The following is a 19,688-nucleotide window of genomic DNA, read 5'->3' on the forward strand; positions in this document are numbered from 1 at the left end:
GATCTCTCACAGTCTCCTCCTTATGAGAAGTGGGCAGGGAGAACAGGTATTGGACCCCCATTTTATAGATGAGAGAATGGAAGCACAGAGAAATTGGGACTTGTACTTGACATACAGGCCATGTTTCCCCACTCCGGAAGACCCTCCAGTGGCTGCCCATCAACCTCCATATCAAGCAGAAACTCCTCACCACCGGCTTTAAAGCAGTCAATCACCTTGCCCCTTCTCACCTCACTATTTACCTACTACAACCCAACCCTCTCACTGTACTTTGGTCTCATCTACCTCCTTGCTGACCCCACACCCTCCCTCCTCAAATCCGACAGATAATGACTCTCCCCTCCTCTTCGAAGCCTTATCGGCGGCCCATCTCCTCCAAGAGGCCTCCCCTGACGAAGCCTTCTTTTCCTTTTCTTCAACTGCCTTCTGAGTTGCCTTGGCTTGCTCCCTTTATACATTCCCCCCTCCCACCCCTCATGTCCACATCTGTCATTTATTAATGTCGGTCTCTCCCCTAGACTGAAAGGACTGTGTCTTTGTTATGGTACTCTCCCAAGTGTTTAATACAGTGCTCTGCTTGTATTAAACACTCAGTAAGTACTTTTGATTGACTGACTTGCCTAAAATGACACAGTGGGCCTTAAGCAGAATCTATTATAAATAGGATTATATTATATTCTATATTCTATTATAAAAGGGGCTGGGGGGCGGTCTCCTGCCTCCCAGTCCTCTGCCCCTTTCACCAGGTGGTGCGGCTGCTGCCCTGCCTGCAGGTCAGGAAAGCCAACTAGGGCCCTGCTTTTTTTTCCTCTTTAATGGTATTTTTTTTGAAGTGCTTACTATGTGTCAAGCATTGTTTGAAGCACTAGGTTAGATACAAGTGGATCAGGGTGAACACAGTCCCTGCCCCACATTGGGCTCGTAGGCTACGTAAAAGCAAGAAGGACTTTATCCCGGCTCTGCCACTTGCCTACTGTGTGATTTGGGCAAGTCCCCTCACTTCTAACTGCATTACCCCATCTGTCAAATGGGGATTAAAACCGTGAACCCCATGTGGGTTAGGGACTGTGTCCAACCAGATTTGCTTGCATGTAGTGCTTAGTGATGTGACTGGCACATAGGAAGCATTTTAATACCATCATTCTTATTATTTAATCCCCAATTTAAATCCTCAGGAAAGTGAGGCATAGAAGTGACTTGCCCAAGGTCACACAGCAGGCAAGTGGTGGAGGCAGAATTAGAACCCACATCCTCTGACTCTCAGGCCTTTGCTCTTTCCCTTAGGCCACAATGCTACTATTTAAAAAAAATTGAAGATAAATAGTCCCCACCTTTTTTTTTTTTTTTTTTTGCAATCTCCCATCTCCTCCAGCCTCCAGCATATCCCTCCATGGATATGCCACAGGCCCAAGCTCTACCTGTCCATAACTGATCTCATTTCTGCTGCCTGCCTCCCTCCTGCCTCTCATTCAACACCTCCACCTTCCTGCCCTCAAGCCTGCAACCTTGGTATTCTCTTTGACCTGTCCCTCTCTTTCAACTTCCACCTCCAGTCTGTCACCACATCCTTTCCCTTCTTCCACTAGCTCACATGTGGACTCTACCCCTTTCCCTCCATCCAGACTCGGGCAAGTGTTTGGGATATCCCAACCTGATTAGTATCTCACCCTCTTTTATGGTATTTGAGTGCTTACTATGTATATACCCAGCACTTAGTACAGTGTCTGGCACATAGTAAGCACTTAAATGCCATTATTATTATTATAACTTAATCAGGTTGGACACAGTCTATGTCCCACAGGGGCAGCTCAGTCTTTAATCCCCATTTTACAGATTTAACTGAGGCACTGAGAAGTTAAGTGAGTTGCCCAAGTTCACATAGTACTTAAGTGGTGGAGCTGGGATTAGAACCCAGGTCCTTCTCACTTTCAGGCCCATGCTCTTTCCACTAGGGCCTGTTAAGTATTTAAGCATCTAATAAGTTCCAGGCACTAGGGTGGATACAAACTAATCACTCTTGCACCTGGTGCTCACAATCAATCTCTATTTTACAGGTGAGGTAAGTGAGGCAAAGAGAAGTGAAGTGACTTGCTCAATTTCACAAAGTAATCAGAAGGCAGAGCTAGGATTTCCCCAAAGTTAGTAGATCTTTAAGCATTAAGACATTAATAATAATATTGTGGTATTAGTAATAAGAAGAATATGCTATTTGTCAGGCACTTAAATGCCAGGCATTGTACTAAGCCCTGGGATGGATACAAGCAAGTCAGAATGGACACAGCCCCTGTCCCATGTGGGTATAACAGACTCAATCCTCATTTTACAGATGAGGTAACTGAGGCACAGTGAAGTGTTGTGACTTGGCAAAGGTCACAGCAGATGACTGGTGAAGCTGGGATTAGAATCCATGACCATCTGACTCCCAGGCCCGGGCTCTCTCCACTCCACCACCCTGTTTCTCTGTTATTTTTATCAGCTCTATCCTATCAGCTCCTTTCTCACCTTACCTCAGCTCCCACCCTTCATTCCTCTCATCAAGTCAACCCATTCACCTAGCCTTGTTTCCAGCTCCTGCTGTTTATCTCTTGCTCACATCCTCCCTTCTGGCAGAGTTCCCACCCCAAACCATAGGCTTGTTGTAGGCAGGGAATGTGTCTGGCATACCGGTACATTTTGGACCCTCCCAATCACTTAGTACAGTGCCTTGCAGACAGTAAACACTCCATCAATACAATTGACTGTCTGTCCTTTCCTTGCACGTGCCCCCAATCTATATACTTGCCCCTCTGAACTCAATCCCCCCTCTGAGAGCACTCATTTAGCGAGCATTTACTGTATTCATTGATATTTATTGAGTGCTTACTGTGTGCAGAGCACTGTACTAAACGCTTGGGAAGTACCAATTTGGCAACAGAAAGAGTCAATCCCTACCCGACAACAAGCTGTCTAGAAGGGGCAGACAGACAACAAAAAAGTAGATAGGCATCAATACCATCAAAATAAATAGAATCAGATATATACTCATTAATAGAGTAATAAATATGTACAAATATACACAAGTGCTGTGGGGAGGGGAAGGGGGTATGCAGAGCACTGTGTATTAAGTGCTCGGGAGAATGACAACAACTGAAATTCCCTGTGCACAACGAGTTTATGGTCTAGAGGGGGAAGCAGACATTAATATATAAAAATAAATGACATATATACACAAGTGCTGTGAGGTTGGGGTGGGGTGCATAAAAGCAGCAAGTCAGGGTGATGCAGAATTGAGTGGGAAAAGAGGAAAGGTAGGCATATTCATTCAATAGCATTTATTGAGCACTTACTATGTGCAGACCACTGTATTAAGTGCTTGGAATATACAATTCGGCAACGGATAGAGACAATCCCTGCCCATTGAGAGACTCACAGTCTAAACGGGGGACACAGCAAAACAGAATGCAATAAAACAAGACATCATCAAGATGAATAGAATCAAGGAGATATACACCTCATTAACAAAATAAATAGAGTAATATATACAAATGAGCACAGTGCTGGGGGGAGGGGGAGCAGAGGGAAAGGGGGAGCTCAGTCTGGCTTAGTCACAGAAGACCTCTTGGAGGAGATGTGCCTTCAATAAGCCTCAAACAGGGTAGAGTTAGGGAGGACTGAGGAGGGAGAGCATTTCAGGCCCAAGGCAGGCAGGACTTGGGTGAGAGGGTGGTAACAAGATAGACGAGATTGAGGTACACTGAGAAGGTTGGCATTAGAGGAGCAAAGTGTAAGGGCCAGGTTGGAGTAGCAGAGCAGCGAGGTGAGGTAGGAGAGGGCAGGGGGATTGAGAAACCAATGGTGAGGAGTGTGATACCGCATGCCCAAGCCAGGGCAATCGACTACGACTACTTTAGGTAACTATACTCAGGTGTGTAAATTCTGTCATCTCCCTAGCGCTGATCTGCCTTGAAGGGCTTTACAAGCAGATATTTCAGGCTCCAGACTTTACCGCCTGCGACTTAAGCCTTCACTCCTTTCCACGTCCACTTCTTTCTCCTAGCAGCCATTGACTCAGGTGCCCATCTGTCCCCACTACTAGATGCCAAGCCCCTCAACCAATCGAATTTGAGTGCTTACTGTGTGACGAGCACTGGAATAATCACTTGGAAGATGTTTACTAGCTGTAGTCCTCTCCCAAGCACTCAGGACAGTGTGATACCCACAGCCAGTGGTCCCAGAGTTCTCTGATCCCCAAACCACCCCTGAAGGCCCCCTCCCTGACAAAGGATAACAGCTCAAGTCACACACACATGATTTATTCCATAACAAATATGGTTCAAATATGGAACCAAAGGGGAAACAGATGAAGGATTAGGGGGAGACAGATGTAATGGGTGGGAGTCAGAATGCCACAGCCTTTTGACTCTTGGCATATTTTCTCCTCTCCACAAATGGAGGGGGTTCTCCTTAGTGACCCCTCCCCTGCTCCTCCAGAAGGGGATAGACACCCACAGCCCTGATCTACTCACTCACACACACACACACACACAGCCCTATTCTTGTGCCTGGACAATCACACAGCCCTACTCCTGACATTGCTTCCCCTCTTAGTCCCCCCCTCCCCCATTGTCAGAGGGGAGGGTCTGGACTCAGTGGGCCAGAGCTGGGCAGGGGGTCTGCAGACCGGACTGCAGGGAGGGCTTGGCCTGTCTATAGAATTGAGGGCCCCAGGCTTCACCCAAGCCCTGCAGGCGGGTCCAAAATCGGCCGAGTCCCTGAGCAGAGCCCTGGCCCCTGAGTCCAGAACCCTCTCCCCCTGAGAGAGATTCCTCCTCCTCACTTCCTCCCATGCCCACTCTAGCCCCATAGCACGTGTGCACAGAAACACACACACACACACACACACACACACACACACATCCCCTTCCAGAGGAGCCAAAAATGACGTCAGGAGCTGGAGCCCATCAGTATTTGGGGCCCCAAGAGCCAGCATTGTCTACAGGTGTGAGGGCACAAAAGTGGCTGGAGAGCCGCTCTTCCACTGTCAGCACCTCCTAGACATCACTTGTGGCTACTCAGCAGTTTCAATTCACCACTTCCCTAGGGGAGAGAGAGATGAGCGGTGGTCCCCTGGGGGTTTCGTAACTGGGGGCCACAGGTACGGAGCCCCAGTCAAGGCCGGGGGAAGCCCAACCCAATCAGACCAAAGGCCCATCAGGGCCCCCCCGCCGCTTCTGGGTCTAGCAGTTGCTCAGGCTGTGGGCCTGCCCCAGGGCAGGGGCACCACTCTTTGTATTAGCAACTGGCATCTGCCCTGGGAGAAACTACGGTGGTCTACTGGCAGGGCTGGTCTGCTGGATGATCCGCTGGCATGGCTGGGCACAGCTGGTCTGCTGGATAGTCCGGTGGTATAGGTGGTCTGCTAGCATGGCTGGTCCACTGGATGGTCTGCCGGTACTGCTGGGCCTGGGCAGTCTGCTGGAGGGTCTGGAGGCATGGCTGGTCCGCTGGCATGGCTGGTCCGCTCGATGGTCCGCTGATCCCCTGGATGATCCGCTGGTACGGCTGGTCCCCTGGATGGTCCACTGGCACGTCTGGTCCCCTGGATGGTCCGCTAGATGGTCCGCTGGCACGGCTGCTCTGCGGGCATGGCTGGTCCGCTGGCACGGCTGGGTCCGGGTGGTCTTCTGCCAAAGCTGGTCCACTGGCCCTTGGAGACAACAGGAAGAGTGGCCCAGAGTTAGAGAGAGGGCCCAGCACCCCTTTCCCATTCCCGGACCTAAACTGCTTCCCCACCACTCCTTCACTCACCCCAAAAGGCCAGGGCCCCTCTCCCCAGGAGAGCAGAGAAATGGGAGTCGAAGCCCCAGAGAAAGGGATGGTTAGAAGGGTGGGGTGCTGGGACTTAGCGGGGAGGGGGCATTAGGCCAGGAGGGGTTTTGGGCCCCTTGGCCCCTCCCTCCCCCCTTGCAGAGATAGCAGAGGCCGCCCCCGCCCCGCCAGGAGACTCACCTGGGAAGGAGTTGTCCAGCAGACTCTATCCACCTCCACCACGCGGGTCCGACTCTCTGCCGGGAACAGTGGTCCAGGGCCGACAGGGCTGGGCACTTGGTTTTGATCCCCTTGCATGGAGCACAGCTCAGGCCCAGTCCCTCTCCCCTGCAAAAGCCCACTACCCAGCAGGGAGGAGAGGCAGTCCCACTCCGACCCCAACCCCGACCTGCCCGGCAGGGGGAAGGGGTCCGGCCCAACCCCCCTCCCTCTTGGCGGCCCTTGGCCTCGGCACAAGCCCCCTCCATCCAACGGCGGGTCCCCCTAGACCTTCTACCAACAACTACAATCCCTGCCCTGCAAGGGTTTCCACTCTGCTGACCCTCATGGGGCCCCCACTGCTTCATTCAGTCCTCTTTATCGAGCGCTTACCGTCTGCACAGCACTGAACTAAATAAACGCTTATGAGTACAAACACAACAACCGCCCTTTACTGCCACAGGAGCTCTGTCATTTCATGTCCCTGCCCGGAGAGTGGGGTGGGCACGGAGGTCCTACCCTCGGGGTAGGCCCAGACAGGGGCATGGCCCTTTGGGGTTGGGGGCCTGCACGGCCAAGCTCAGGTAGACATACAAACCCAATGCCACCCAGCCTCACCCACGCGTTAACGCTCAGTTCGGAGCCAGGGGGGCAGGGGGTGGAAATCGAGGCTGCGGGGCAGCGGCAGGCATATGCCCTGCTTAGGAACTTCGACGGCGGGGCTGCAAGATCCGGAGCGACGGGTGGTTCGTTCATTCATTCATTCCATAGTATTTACTGAGCTCTTATTAGGTGCAGGGCACTGGACTAAGCGCTTGGAAAGTACAATTCAGCACATAAAGACGATCGTTGCTCACAGTAGGGGGTCGGGGGGAAGAGACGGATATTACAAGTAACAGGCATCAATAAAGAGAATTATAGTTATACGCTTATACACCTTATGGAGGGAGTTGGGGTGATGCTGAAGGGAATGGGAGGTAGTGGGGGGCGGCGCAGGTATGGGGGGACACCTCTCTGCCCAAACGAGCTTCCAGTCTAACCGGGAGGAGGAAGAGGAGGAGAGGGGCCACAGACGCAGACATGGAGGCAGAGAGAAAGGGAGAGCCACCTGTCTCAACTATCTACTTTGCGACGCCCAGCACGGTCCTCCCTAAGCTTCAATCATCATCAGTCAGTGGTTTTTACTGAGTTCTTACCGTGTGCACAGCACCGTACGAAGCGTTTGCGAGAATACAACGGAGAAAGTAATCATTGTGGCATTTGTTAAGTGCTTACTGGGGGAGCGGGATACAAGTAAATGAGGTTGGACGCAATCCCTACCCCACATTGGGCGCCTGGTCTTAATTCCCATTTTACAGCTGAGTTAAATGAGGCACAGCAAAGTGAAGTGACTTGCCAAAGGTAATACAGCAAATGGCGGAGGGAGAATTAGAACCCATGACCTTCTCCCTCCCAAGTTCTATCCACTGCACCATGCCTCGGAACTAGGCTTCCCCCCCACCCCCACACACCTTAAATAACATCCAACTCAGAAGCAATAAAACATCAATATCCCTATAGTCAATGCTCCCCTCCCCAGACCCACACCCCACGACCCCATAAACATCAGAACCCTCCAGCAGCAGCAGAGTCTCACATTCGACCCATCAGTATCAACCCCTGCCCCCCAAAAGCCATCAATTATTTTTTCATTAGCAGTCATCATCATCCCAAATCCACAACAGCTGTGCCAAACCTCTAAAAAAGAAAGAACCCAGGAGGGAGTCAGCTAGCATAACTCCCACCTCACTCACCAACTGCCGGGAAGAAAGTGGGCAGCCCAGCTCTCGGCACAACAGCTGAGTGAGGGGCTTCATTGGCCCGGGACCCTTATATGGGGCAAGGAGGAGCCCAGCAGCCTATGGGGCCTTAAAGGCACAGCGCTTTGTGGCCCAATTAGGGGCACATGGGGGAGAGATCAGGTCCCTGGGAAAAGACAGCGGGGTCAGGGCCAGAAGAAGCTCAACTGTATATATTTTCATTACCCTACTTATTTTGTTAATGAGATGAACATCACCTTGATTCTAATTATTTGCTATTGCTTTAATGAGATGTTCATCCCCTTGATTCTATTTACTGCTATTGTTTTTGTCTGTCTGTCTCCCCCGATTAGACTGTAAGCCCGTCACAGGGCAGGGATTGTCTCTATCTGTTACCGATTTGTACATTCCAAGCGCTTAGTACAGTGCTCTGCACATAGTAAGTGCTCAATAAATACTACTGAATGAATGAAAAGAAGCAGCAGGGATTTAGGGGTGAGGGTATGGGGAGGGGGGGTTGTAGGATTGCGGGGGTCCACCCAGATCAAACTAAAGCTGCTCACCGGGGTCTTCACCTGCTCCCCTCCCCGACCCCTCCGCTTCTCCCCTTCTCCCTCTCCGTCCTGGGTCACCCTGATATAATTATGGTGTTTGCTATGTGCTTCCTACGTGCCAAGCACCGCTCTAAGCGCTGGGGTAGATACAAGGTCCTCAGGTTGGACACAGTCCCTGTCCCACGTGGGACTCGCCGTCTCAATCTCCCTTTTCCAGAAGAGGGAACCGAGGCTCAGAGAAGTGAAGTGACTTACCCAAAGTCAGACAGCGGACAAGTGGCGGAGGCGGGATTAGAACCCACTACCTAGCCCTAACACTTGGATTTGCAGCTTTTATTCTTTGTGATCCTCCGCTGGGCCCCACAGCGCCTCAGCCCTGATGCATCCTTTATCTATTTCTTTCTTTGTAGTCCTGTTTTTCCTCTCCCCCTCCCCCAAGACTGTCACCTCGTTTTGGGCAGGAAACACGTCTACCAAATGTCTCACCTTCACAACATCGCCAAGATCCGCCCTTTCCTCTCCATCCAAACGGCTAGGACGTTAGTACAATCACTCCTCCTATCCCGACTGGATGACTGCATTCCCCCTCCTTTCTGTCCTCCCAACCTCCTGTCTCTCCCCACTTCAGTCCATACGTCACTAGGATTATCTTTCTACAGAAACCTTCTGGGCAGGTCAGCCCTCTTCCTCAAAAATCTCCAGTGGCTGCCTATCATCCTCCGTATCAAACAACAACTCCTCACTCTTGGCTTCAAAGCTCTCCATCCCCTTGCCTCCTTTCTCTCCTTCTCCATCCCAGCCCGCACACTCCGCTCCCCTGGTGCCGCTCACCCAAATGGGCCTCGTTCTCACCTGTCCCACCAATGACCCCCGGCCTACGTCCTACCTCTAGCCTGGAACACCCTCCCTCCTCAGATCTGCCCAACTAGCAAATTTCCCCCCTTCAAAGCCCTTTGGAAGACTCACCTCCTCCAGGAAGCCTTCCCAGACTAAGCCCTCCTTTTCCCCCAGCTCCCCCTCCCTTCCCTTTGCCTCACCGTACTCTACCCCCCTCCCTGCCCCACAGTACTTGTGTATATATGTACATATCTATAATTCTATTTATTTATATTAATGCCTGCTTACTTGTTTCGATGGGTATATATCTCAGCGTGGCTCAGTGGACAGAGCCCCGGCTTGGGAGTCAGGCGCCATGGGTTCGAATCCCGCCTCGGCCAAAATAATAATGTTGGTATTTGTTAAGCGCTTACTATGTGCAGAGCACTGTGCTAAGCGCTGGGGTAGTTACAGGGTAATCAGATTGCCCCACGTGAGGCTCACAATCTTCATCCCCATTTTACAGATGAGGGAAGTGAAGCACAGAGAAGTGAAGTGACTTGCCCACAGTCACAAAGCTGACAAGTAGCAGAACTGGGATAGTGGCAGAGCTGGGATGACTGTGGGCAAGTAAGTCACTCCATTTCTCTGTGCCTCAGTTACCTCATCTGTAAAATGGGGATGAAGACTGTGAGCCTGCATCTACCCCAGCACTTAGAACGGTGCTCTGCACATAGTAAGCGCTTAACAAATACCAACATTATTATTATCTGTAATTCTATTTATTTATATTGATGCTATTGATGCCTGTTTACTTGTTTTGATGTCTGACTCCCCCCTTCTAGACAGTGAGCCTGTTGTGGACAGAGATTGTCTCAATTGGTTGCTGAATTTTACTTTTTAAGTGCTTAGTACAGTGCTCTGCACATAGTAGGCGCTCAGTAAAAACGATTGAATGAATGAATAGAGAGGAGCTCATCATCGATGGGGCAGTGACCTGACCGAGGACACCGAGAGAGATCTGAAGCAGAGAATGAGTCTTCTGTTTCTTCATGATCCGAAGCGCCAAAGCCATCCAGTGCCCAGGACAGGGCCGGGCAGGGGGGACGTGGAAGGGTGCGGGGCTCACCCGGCTCCTGAGGTACACGGAAGGGTACACGGAGGGGAGTGTAATTTTATTTATGTGTACTGATGTCTGTTTCTACCCCCCCTCTAGACTGTGAGCTCGTTGTGGGCAGGGAATGTCCCTGTTTATTGCTGTCTTGGACTTTCCCAAGCGCCTAGTACAGTGCTCTGCACCCAGTAAGAGCTTAATAAAGACGACTGAATGAATGAATGAGTGACACACGTGCCCCGTGAAGTACACGTGGGGGACGGGATGGGACAAGAGGACACACAGGCACACACGAGAAGCAGGCTGGCTCAGTGGAAAGAGGACGGGCTTGGGAGTCCGAGGTCAGGGGTTCGAATCCCGGCTCGGCAACTTGTCATCTGGGTGACTGTGGGCAAGTCACTTCACTTATCTGGGCCTCAATGACCTCATCTGTCAAATGGGGATGAAGACTGTGAGCCTCAAGTGGGACAACCTCATTACCCTGTATCTACCCCAGCGCTTAGAACAGTGCTCTGCACAGAGTAAGCACTTAACAAATACCGACATTATTATTATTATTATTATTATTATTATTGTTATTACAGGCCCCCTGAGCGTCACGGGGGAAGCGCGGGGTCACACGCCTGATCAGGTACATGGAGGGGAGCTCAGGGATACACAGAGGAGAGTGCAGGGGACACTTCCTACCCCCAGATCAGGGAAGGGATGAGAGGAGTGGGAGTCAAACAAACATGATTTTGCACATGAGGCTCTGCACCCCTGTGGCTATTGAACTTTCCCCAGCGTTTAGTACATTGCTCTGCACACAGGAAGCCCTCAGTAAATACGATTGAATGAATGAATGAATGAATGAATGAATGAATGAATAATGAGCGGGGAGGATCTCTGCCTCCACCACATAGGGAGAAGGAGGGTTATCACTGCACTTCCTTATCTGTATTATGGGGATTAAACACTTGCTGTCCTTCCCACTTAAACAACTGTGAGCCCCGCCCATGACAGAGATTGTGTCCTATCTGATTATTTAGTACCTCCCCAGCGCTCAGTACCTGCTTGACATATACACAAAGCACTCAATTCGTACCACAATTTTCATTATTATAATCCAATAGAGAAGAGAAGCAGTGTGGCCTAATGGATAGCATCCGGGCCTGGGAGTCAGAAGGACCTGGTTTCAAATCCTGGCTCTGCCTCTCTTCTGCTATGTGACTTTGGGCAAGTCACTGGAGGTCTCTAAACCTCGGTTGCCTTGTCTGTAAAACAGGGATTAAAACCGGTGAGACCCAAGTGAGATAAGGATTGTGTCCAATCTGCTGAATCTGTAACTACTCCAGTGCTTAGAACAGTGCTTGGCACCTAGTAAGCAATTAAAACGTACCTCCCAGCCCCACAGCACTTATGTCCACATCTGTAATATATTTATTTCTATTAATGCCTGTCTCTCCTTCTAGACTTTAACTGGCGGTGGGCAGGAAATTTATCTGCTTAATGTTATTCTCCCAAGCACCTAATACAGTCCTCTGTACACAGGAAGCACTCAAAAAATACAACTGAATGAATATTATTGTGATAATTATTACCCCATTTTTCCTCCCCATACCATGGATTTATCAGAAGCTTTCCCCTACTTCCCCTTCCTGCGAGCTCCTTGTGGGCAGGGAATGTCACTGATTATTGTTGCATTGTATTTTTCCCAAGCGCTTAGTACAGTGCTCTATAATAATAATGATGGTATTTGTTAAGCGCTTACTATGTGCCAAGCATTGTTCTAAGCGCTGGGGTAGATACAATGGCATCAGGTTGTCCCACATAGGGCTCACAGTCTTCATCCCAGATGAGGTAATTGAGGCACAGAGAAGTTAAGTGACTTGCTCAAGGTCACACAGCTGACAAGCTGGTGGGGTCAGGATTCGAATCCATGACCCCTGACTCCCAAGCCCGGGCTCTTTCCACTGAGCCACCCTGCTCACAGTAAGCACTCAAAAAATATGCTTGAATGAATGAATGAATGAATTTGGTTGCTTCTGGCCTCCCTCCTGGTTCTGTCCCAAGCCCTTCTCCTGCACTAGTTTCCTCCCAGATCCTCTCCCCTTCCACCCCACTTGGAATCTCTCAGCCCTGCTCTCTCCGGGCCCCCCACAAGTCCCTCAACGATGTTCCATTCCAGGCTCTGCCATGCTGTGCGGCTCCAGGGCTTTTGCGCCACCCCTCTGAGCCCTGGAGCAGAAGGAATGTGAGGGCCCGCAGAGACGCACAAGGATGAGGATGAGAGCAGATGGCTTGTGCTAGAGCGATTTATAGATCTATAGAACTCCAACCCACCCCCACCCCCGGACTTGAAGCACCGGGCCCAGAAGTGCCAGCTCACTGGAAATGCATCTACCAACTCTGTTCTACTCTCCCAAGTGCTCGGTTCAGTGCTCTGCACAAAGTAAGCGCTCAATAAATAAGATCGATGGCCCAGAAGCAGTAGTAGGGTGGGCGCGGCTCGCCCTTGGGGGTCAGTGCGTGGGAGGGGCAGCAGGACGGCTTCCGGGCCCCCTCCGGGGAAGGGGCCCACCTATCTTCGTACGATATGGTAACAGTCCCCGGGGTCGCTGAAGATTGGGGGCCTCCTGCCCCGGGGTCACATCGTCCCCGGCCCCCTCCAAGGCCCAGCGTCCAGAGGGAGACGGAGGTGGGAGGTCGAGGCGGGGGGCGTCAGCCCCAGGGCCGGGGGCCGGCCCGGGTGAGGTCGGAGGGGTCGGCGGGGGTGAAGAGGCGCTCCGGCTCCACTAGGAACATGTGGTACAGGTTCCACCCCAGCATGGCCAGCAGCGGCAGGAACGTCAGCCCGAACCCAAAGCCGCGGAAAGAACGGCCCATGGCGAAGGTCAGCCAGTACACCAGCCTGCGGACAAGGAGCAAGTGGTAAGGGTCGGTCAGGATACCCAACTGGGGGCATGGGGTATGGGTCAGGGGTCAGTCAGGACAGCAGCGTGAGGGCAGGGGGCATCAGGCAGGGGTCGACCAGGACACTGGCCTGCGGGCAAAGGGGCCCCGGTCAGGAGTCAGTCAGGACACACGTCTCGGGGTGGGGGGCTTGGGACAAGGGTCAGTCAGGGCACCAGCTTGGGGGCAGGGGGCATCAAGCAGGGGTCGATCAGGACACTGGCCTGCAGGCAAGGGGCGCCGGTCAGGGATCAGTCAGGACACCTGTCTGAGGGCGGGGGACTTGGGGCAAGGGACAGTCAGGGCACCAGCTTGGGGGCAGGGAGCATCAGACAGGGGCCGATCAGGACACTGGCCTGCAGGCAAGGGACGCCGGTCAGGGGTCAGGACCCCAGTCTGGGGGCGAGGGACTTGGGACAAGGGTCAGTCAGGGCACCAGTTTGGGGGCAGAGGGCACCGTCAGAGGTCAGTCCGGACTCCACCCTGCGGGCAGGGGGCACGGGTCAGGGGTCAGCTAGGCCCCCCAGCCTGGGAGGTGGGCAGGAACCCAGCCAGGCCGGGGAGGGGGCGGTGGACCGGATTCAGTTTCCGTGCGGGGCGGGCCCGGGGCGCACCGGGAGATGGCGAAGAGGCCGGCGAGCAGCGGGAGCAGCTTGAGGCGGTCCTGGGGCAGGTGGGTGGCCAGCACGGCCAGGTTGAAGAAGTAGAGGACGAAGAGCTGGACCGACTGACCCACGTAGCGGCGGTGCAGTTCCACCTCCGGCCGCGGGGCGGCGAACGGCCGCGGGGAGCCGAAGCACAGCAGGGACACGCCGTGTACCAGCAGCCCTGCCCGGGGGGTAATAATAATAATAATAATAATGTTGGTATTTGTTAAGCGCTTACTATGTGCCGAGCACTGTTCTAAGCGCTGGGGTAGACATAGGGGAATCAGGTTGTCCCACGTGGGGCTCACAGTCTTAATCCCCATTTTACAGATGAGGGAACTGAGGCACAGAGAAGTTAAGTGACTTGGGGTCAGCGCAGCGGTCAGCGCAGAGGCCGGGACCCTGGGAGGGGATCACCGCCTGGCCGACCACCAGGACCCACATGATGATGGCATTTATTACGCGCTTACTATGTTCTAAGCGCTGCGGGGGATCGGGTTGTCCCCCGTGGGGCTCCCAGACTTCATCCCCATTTGACAGATGAGAGAACTGAGGCCCAGAGAAGTGAAGTGACTTGCCCACAGTCACCCAGCTGACAAGCGGCGGAGCCGGGATTAGAACCCATGATCTCTGACTCCCAAGCCCGGGTTCTTGCCGCTGAGCCACGCTGCACATAAGGGATGGGAGGGGCGGGGGGGGGGAGCGGGGTCATCTGCCAGATAGGGGTCAGGGGTCACCGGGGGAGGGCCAGGGTGTCGGGCTCAGGGTCATGGGGCCAAGAGGGACTTGGGGTCAGGGATAATAACTGTGGCATCTGTTAACAGCGTGCCGACCACTGTTCTGAGCCCCGGGGTGGACTCAAGGTAATCAGGTTGTCCCCCTGGATCTTAATCCCCGTTTTACAGATGAGGGAACTGAAGCAAGGAGAAGTTAAGGGACTTGCCCAAAGTCACCCAGCAGACACCCAGGTGGCGGAGTTGGGATTAGAACCCAAGTCCTCGATGGAAGCGGGGCAGGACCGGGGACATGGGGTCGCGGGGTCAAGGGCAGGGTGCCAGGCCTCGGGAGGGCCGGGGTCAGGGGGAAGGTCCGGGCAGCCCTTTCCCGCCCTTTCCCGCCCTTTCCCGCCCTTTCCCGCCCCCTCGGCTCACCCAGCACTATGGGAAAGGTGGCGAAGACGCCGCAGCGCAGGGTGTAGACGAGGCGGGAGGCAAGAGTGGGCAGGCGCGGGGCGTCGAAGGGCAGGAGAGTGAAGGCGCCGTACAGTAGGCAGGGGAACAGCACCAGGGCGGCCCCCATGGACGCCACCGCCCTCCAGCCGTCCCGCTCGCCGCGCCCACCGCCCCGGCACCCCACCGGGCACCGGGACCACCCTACCCGCTCCCGCCCCGCCGCCGCCACCTCCCACTTGCGGCAGGAGGGCCCTGCCGTCGCGGCCTCCCACTTGCGGCCCGGGGACCCTCCCGCCGCGGCCTCCCACTTGCGGCCCGGTGACCCCCCGGTCGCGGCCTCCCACTTGCGGCCTGGGGACCCCCCGGTCGCGGCCTCCCACTTGCGACCGGGGGACCCCACCACGGCCGGGTGGGGAGGGTCCGGGGGGCGGCCCGTCTCGCTCTCGTAGCGGACGATGAGGTCGGCGGGAGGCCGTGGCGGGGCCGGACACAGCTCCACACACTGTGGGTCGATGGGCACCGCGGCCCGGGACCCGGGCAGGGTCAGCGGTTCAGAGGGGTCGGCCAGGGGCGCGCTGGGCTGAGGGGTCGACGGGGAGCGGGGGCTCCAGGGCAGGGTGGCCGCCTCGCTGGTCGCATCCCCCTCCCCTGCGCCGTTCACCCCTTCCCCGTCCAGTGAGCCATTGGGGGCGGGGGATGCCGCCGAGGGCTGGGGCAGGGGGTGGGAAGGCCGCTTCTTGGAGGGCTCCGGGTCAGGCGTCCCCAGCTCCAGGAGGGCCAGGGTCTCGGGTTCCACCATGCCGGTGGGGTTGGGGGCGGGAGCCGGGCGGGGGTCCTAGAGCCGCATCAGCCGTCACCCTGGGCAGGAAAATCTGTCAGTCCCTGCCCCCCGTCGCCGCCACCACCGTGGAGAGGGCAGGGGGCCGGGGCCGGGGGCAGGGGGTCGAGAGGGACGGGGAGCCGGAGGGGCGGGGACGGGGCAGGTATCCCAGAGGGGCAGGGGGTGGGAGGTGGGGACAGGGCTCACAGGGCGTTTGGGACAAGAAGGGCAGGGATTGGGAGTGAAGGCAGGAATTGGGGGTGAGGAAGAGGACAGGAAGATTGCAGCGGGGCAGAGACAAGGGTGGGGAAGAGAGTTGAGGGGGAGGCGGGGACCTGGGATGGGGCAGGGACAGGGGTGAGGACAAGAGCTGGGACCTGGTACAAGGGCAGGGGATGGGGGTCACCCAAGCTGGAGCGCCGGTTCCCACATCCCCCTGCCCTCCCCTTCCCCCATCCGACCGGGCCCATGGGGGAAGATGATGGGGAGCTGGTAGGGGGTCAGGGGCCGATGGGAGGGGGACCCCGCCCCCACCCCCACCCCGGTTCCGTCTCACCGTCGGCGGGTCCCTGCCGTCGGACGGTGCGGAGGGTCACGGGGGGCCGGGCAGGGGGCCGTCCGTCGGTCCGGGCGGCTCCGGCTTCTGCGGCGGCGACGACTCTGCTCCTCCCCGGACACCCCTTCCCCCCCTTCCCCCCTCGCCACCCCCCTCCAGGCCCGGCCCGGCCCGGCTCCGCCCCGGCTCACCTCGGCAAAACCGGCCAGACCGGGGCAGGTGCGGTCGCCTTAAAGGGCCCGGGCCGGGGCCGCAGGGGCGCCCCGGGTGGACCGCTGTGCCGAGTCCCCCATCTGGCCGTCGCTCAGTCAATCCTATTTATTGAGCACAGAACACTGGACTAAACCCTCGCCAGAGAGGAAGAGAACGGACGCCTTCCCTGAACGCAACGAGCTGACGATCTTAGAGGGGAAGGCCTACCCTTTACGGAGCCCCGTACCGGTTGCCTACTCTCTGCAAGGCATTGTGCTGGGCCGGTGGGGAAGGGTGGAGGGGTTCTTAGATCGTGAGCATTCGGCGGGCTCACGCTAATCCCCACCCACGTCTTCCTGCCCAATGCTCAGCACACCGTTCTGCACATAGACGCCATTTCTACTTCTAGAAAAGCAGTGTAGTCTAGTGGAAAGAACACAGGCCTGGGAGTCAGAGGATCTGGGTTCTAATCCCCGTGCTGCCACTTGCCCGCTGTGTGACCTTGAGCAAATCACTTCCCTTCTCTGGGCCTCCGTTTCTTCGTCTGGAAAAACGGGGATTAAATCCAACGCCCTCCTACTTAGACTTTGAGCCCCACATGGGACAGGGCCTTGTATCAATCAATCAATTGTATTTATTGAGTGCGTACTGTGTGCACAGCACTGCACTAAGCACCTGGGAGAGGACAATATAACAACAAACAGACCCATCCCCTGCCCACAACGAGCTTAGAGTCTAGAGGAGGGGGAGACAGAAATGAATATAAATCAGTAAATGCCAGAGGTGGACATAAGCGCTGTGGGGCTGGGAGTGGGCGTGAATAAAGGGAGTGAGTCAGGGCGAGGCAGAAGGGAGTGGGAAAAGAGGAAATGAGGGCTTAGTCAGGGAAGGCCTCTACCCCATCTATCCCAGTGCTTAGAACAGCGCTTGGCTCATAGAAGAGGCTTAATATATTATTATTACTATTACTATTCCTATTAGTATGTGCCAGGTACTGTCCTGGGTGCCTGCTCTGTGCAGTGCTGAAGTGGGTGACGTGGACTACAGTCTGCCCACAATTCAAGGGGGAAACTGTCGGATAATAATAATATAATAATAGTAATAATAATGGGATTTGTTAAGCGCTATGTGGCTGGCACCGTACTAAGCGCTGGGGTATTTACAAGCAACTCAGGATGGACACAGTCCCTGTCCTGCGTGGGGCTCACAGTCTCAATGCCCATTTTACAGATGAGGTAACTGAGGCACGGAGAAGTGAAGTGTCTTGCCCAAAGTTCATTCATTCATACATTCAACTGTTTTTATTGAGCACTTATTGTGTGGAAAGCACTGTACTAAGCGCTTGGGAGAGTACGATATAACAATAAACAGACATGCTCATTCATTCAACCGTATTTATTGAGCGCTCACTGTGTGCGGAGCACTGTACTAAGTGCTTGGGAAGTACAATTCAGCAACCGATTTCCTGCCCACAACAAGCTTACAGGCTAGAGGGGGAGACAGACATTAATATCAATAAATAAATGACAGATATTCATTCATTTGATTGTATTTATTGAGCACTTACTGTGTGCGAAGCACTATACTAAGCGCTTGGCTGAGTACAACATAATAATAGACACATTCCCTGCCCACAATGAGCTTTCAGTCTAGGGGGAGATCTACAGTAATAGAAATCAATAAATGAGAGATAGGGACAGAAGTGCTGTGGGGTTGGAGTTAGGGGGATGAATAGAGGGAACACGTCAGGGCGACGCAGAAGGGAGTGGGAGAAGAGGAAAAGAGGGCTTAGTAGGGAAGGTTTCTTGGAGGAGACGGGCCTTTGACGTCTTCCAGGTGGGGGGATGGAGGCGATGACCTCTGGGGTGCCCCCTTTGACCTCAGAGACCCCCCCCCCCCATTCCTGTGTTTTGTTGGTCTTTCCATGTCGTGAAGCCTGAACTTTTCTCTAGGGTGCATGAAACCAAGCTAGACTATTGCATCAGTCACCTTGCTGGCCTGTCTTAGTGGACAGAACCTGGGGCTGGGAGCCAGAAGGACCTGGATTCTAATCCCCACTCTGCCTCTTGTCTGCCGCGTGGGTTCTGTGACCTTGGGCAAGTCCTGCTTCTCCCCCAGATTGGAGCTGCCCTAGCTCCTGCTGCTCCACTGGACTGGAGCTGGCAGACCACAGCTCTACCCAAACTCGAAACCCTCCTGAAAGTCTACTTCCTCCTTTAGTAATGTTGGTATTTGTTAATCGCTTACTTTGTGCAGAGCACTGTTCTAAGCGCTGGGGTAGATACAGGGTAATCAGGTTGTCCCACGTGAGGCTCACAGTCTTCATCCCCATTTTACAGATGAGGGAACTGAAGCCCAGAGAAGTGAAGTGACTTGCCCACAGTCACCCAGCTGACAAGTGGCAGAGCCGGCATTCGAACCCATGATCTCTGACTCCCAAGCCCGGGCTCTTTCCACTGAGCCACGCTGCTTCTCTAGTACACCTGGCACATAGTAAGCGCTTAACAAATACCATAACAATAATAATTATTATTATCAAGCCTTCCCTGATTCGCTTTCAGCCCCACAAGGTTTATAAACCCACCAGATACCTCGGGCACTCGGGTGTGTTCCCGCCACATAATAATAATACTAATAATTGTGTTATGAGTTAAGCGCTATGTGTCAGGCACTGTACTAAGCACTGGGTTGGATACAAGAAAATTGGGTTGGACACAGTTCTTGTCTCACATGGGACTTGCAGTCTTAATCCCCATTTTACAGATGAGGCAACTGAGGCACAGAGAAGTGAAGTGACTTGCCCAAGTAGCGGAGCTGGCATTAGAATCCAGGTCCTTCTGACTTCCAAGCCCGTGCTCTATCCACTAGACCCCGCTGCTTCTCATATGCTTCACTAGAATCCAGCACTTAGAACAGTGCTCGACATATAATAAGCGCTGAAACAAATACCAAAATAAGAGGGACAAGGGCCTCTAATCCTGGCTCTCCCACATGTCATTCATTCATTCATTTTGCTGTGTGCAGAGCACTGTGCTAAGCGTTTGGGAAAGTACAATGCAACAACAAACAGTGACAATCTCT

The 19,688-nt window shown here is 54.1% G+C and overlaps 1 protein-coding gene across 1 annotated transcript; it reads right to left on the bottom strand.

Annotated features, from left to right (window-relative positions):
• Positions 1–12,579: 12,579 nt before the first annotated feature.
• On the bottom strand, positions 12,580–15,838 carry TMEM79 (transmembrane protein 79). The gene is made up of 3 exons (XM_029055455.1): positions 15,019–15,838; positions 13,835–14,048; positions 12,580–13,179 (listed from the first exon to the last, which is right to left on the bottom strand). The coding sequence occupies exons 1-3, from the start codon at positions 15,836–15,838 to the stop codon at positions 12,990–12,992; spliced, it is 1,224 nt and encodes a 407-aa protein (XP_028911288.1). The 3' UTR covers positions 12,580–12,989.
• Positions 15,839–19,688: the final 3,850 nt, after the last annotated feature.

Source organism: Ornithorhynchus anatinus, chromosome X5 (genome assembly GCF_004115215.2).
Source record: "Ornithorhynchus anatinus isolate Pmale09 chromosome X5, mOrnAna1.pri.v4, whole genome shotgun sequence".
Lineage (NCBI taxonomy): Eukaryota > Metazoa > Chordata > Mammalia > Monotremata > Ornithorhynchidae > Ornithorhynchus > Ornithorhynchus anatinus.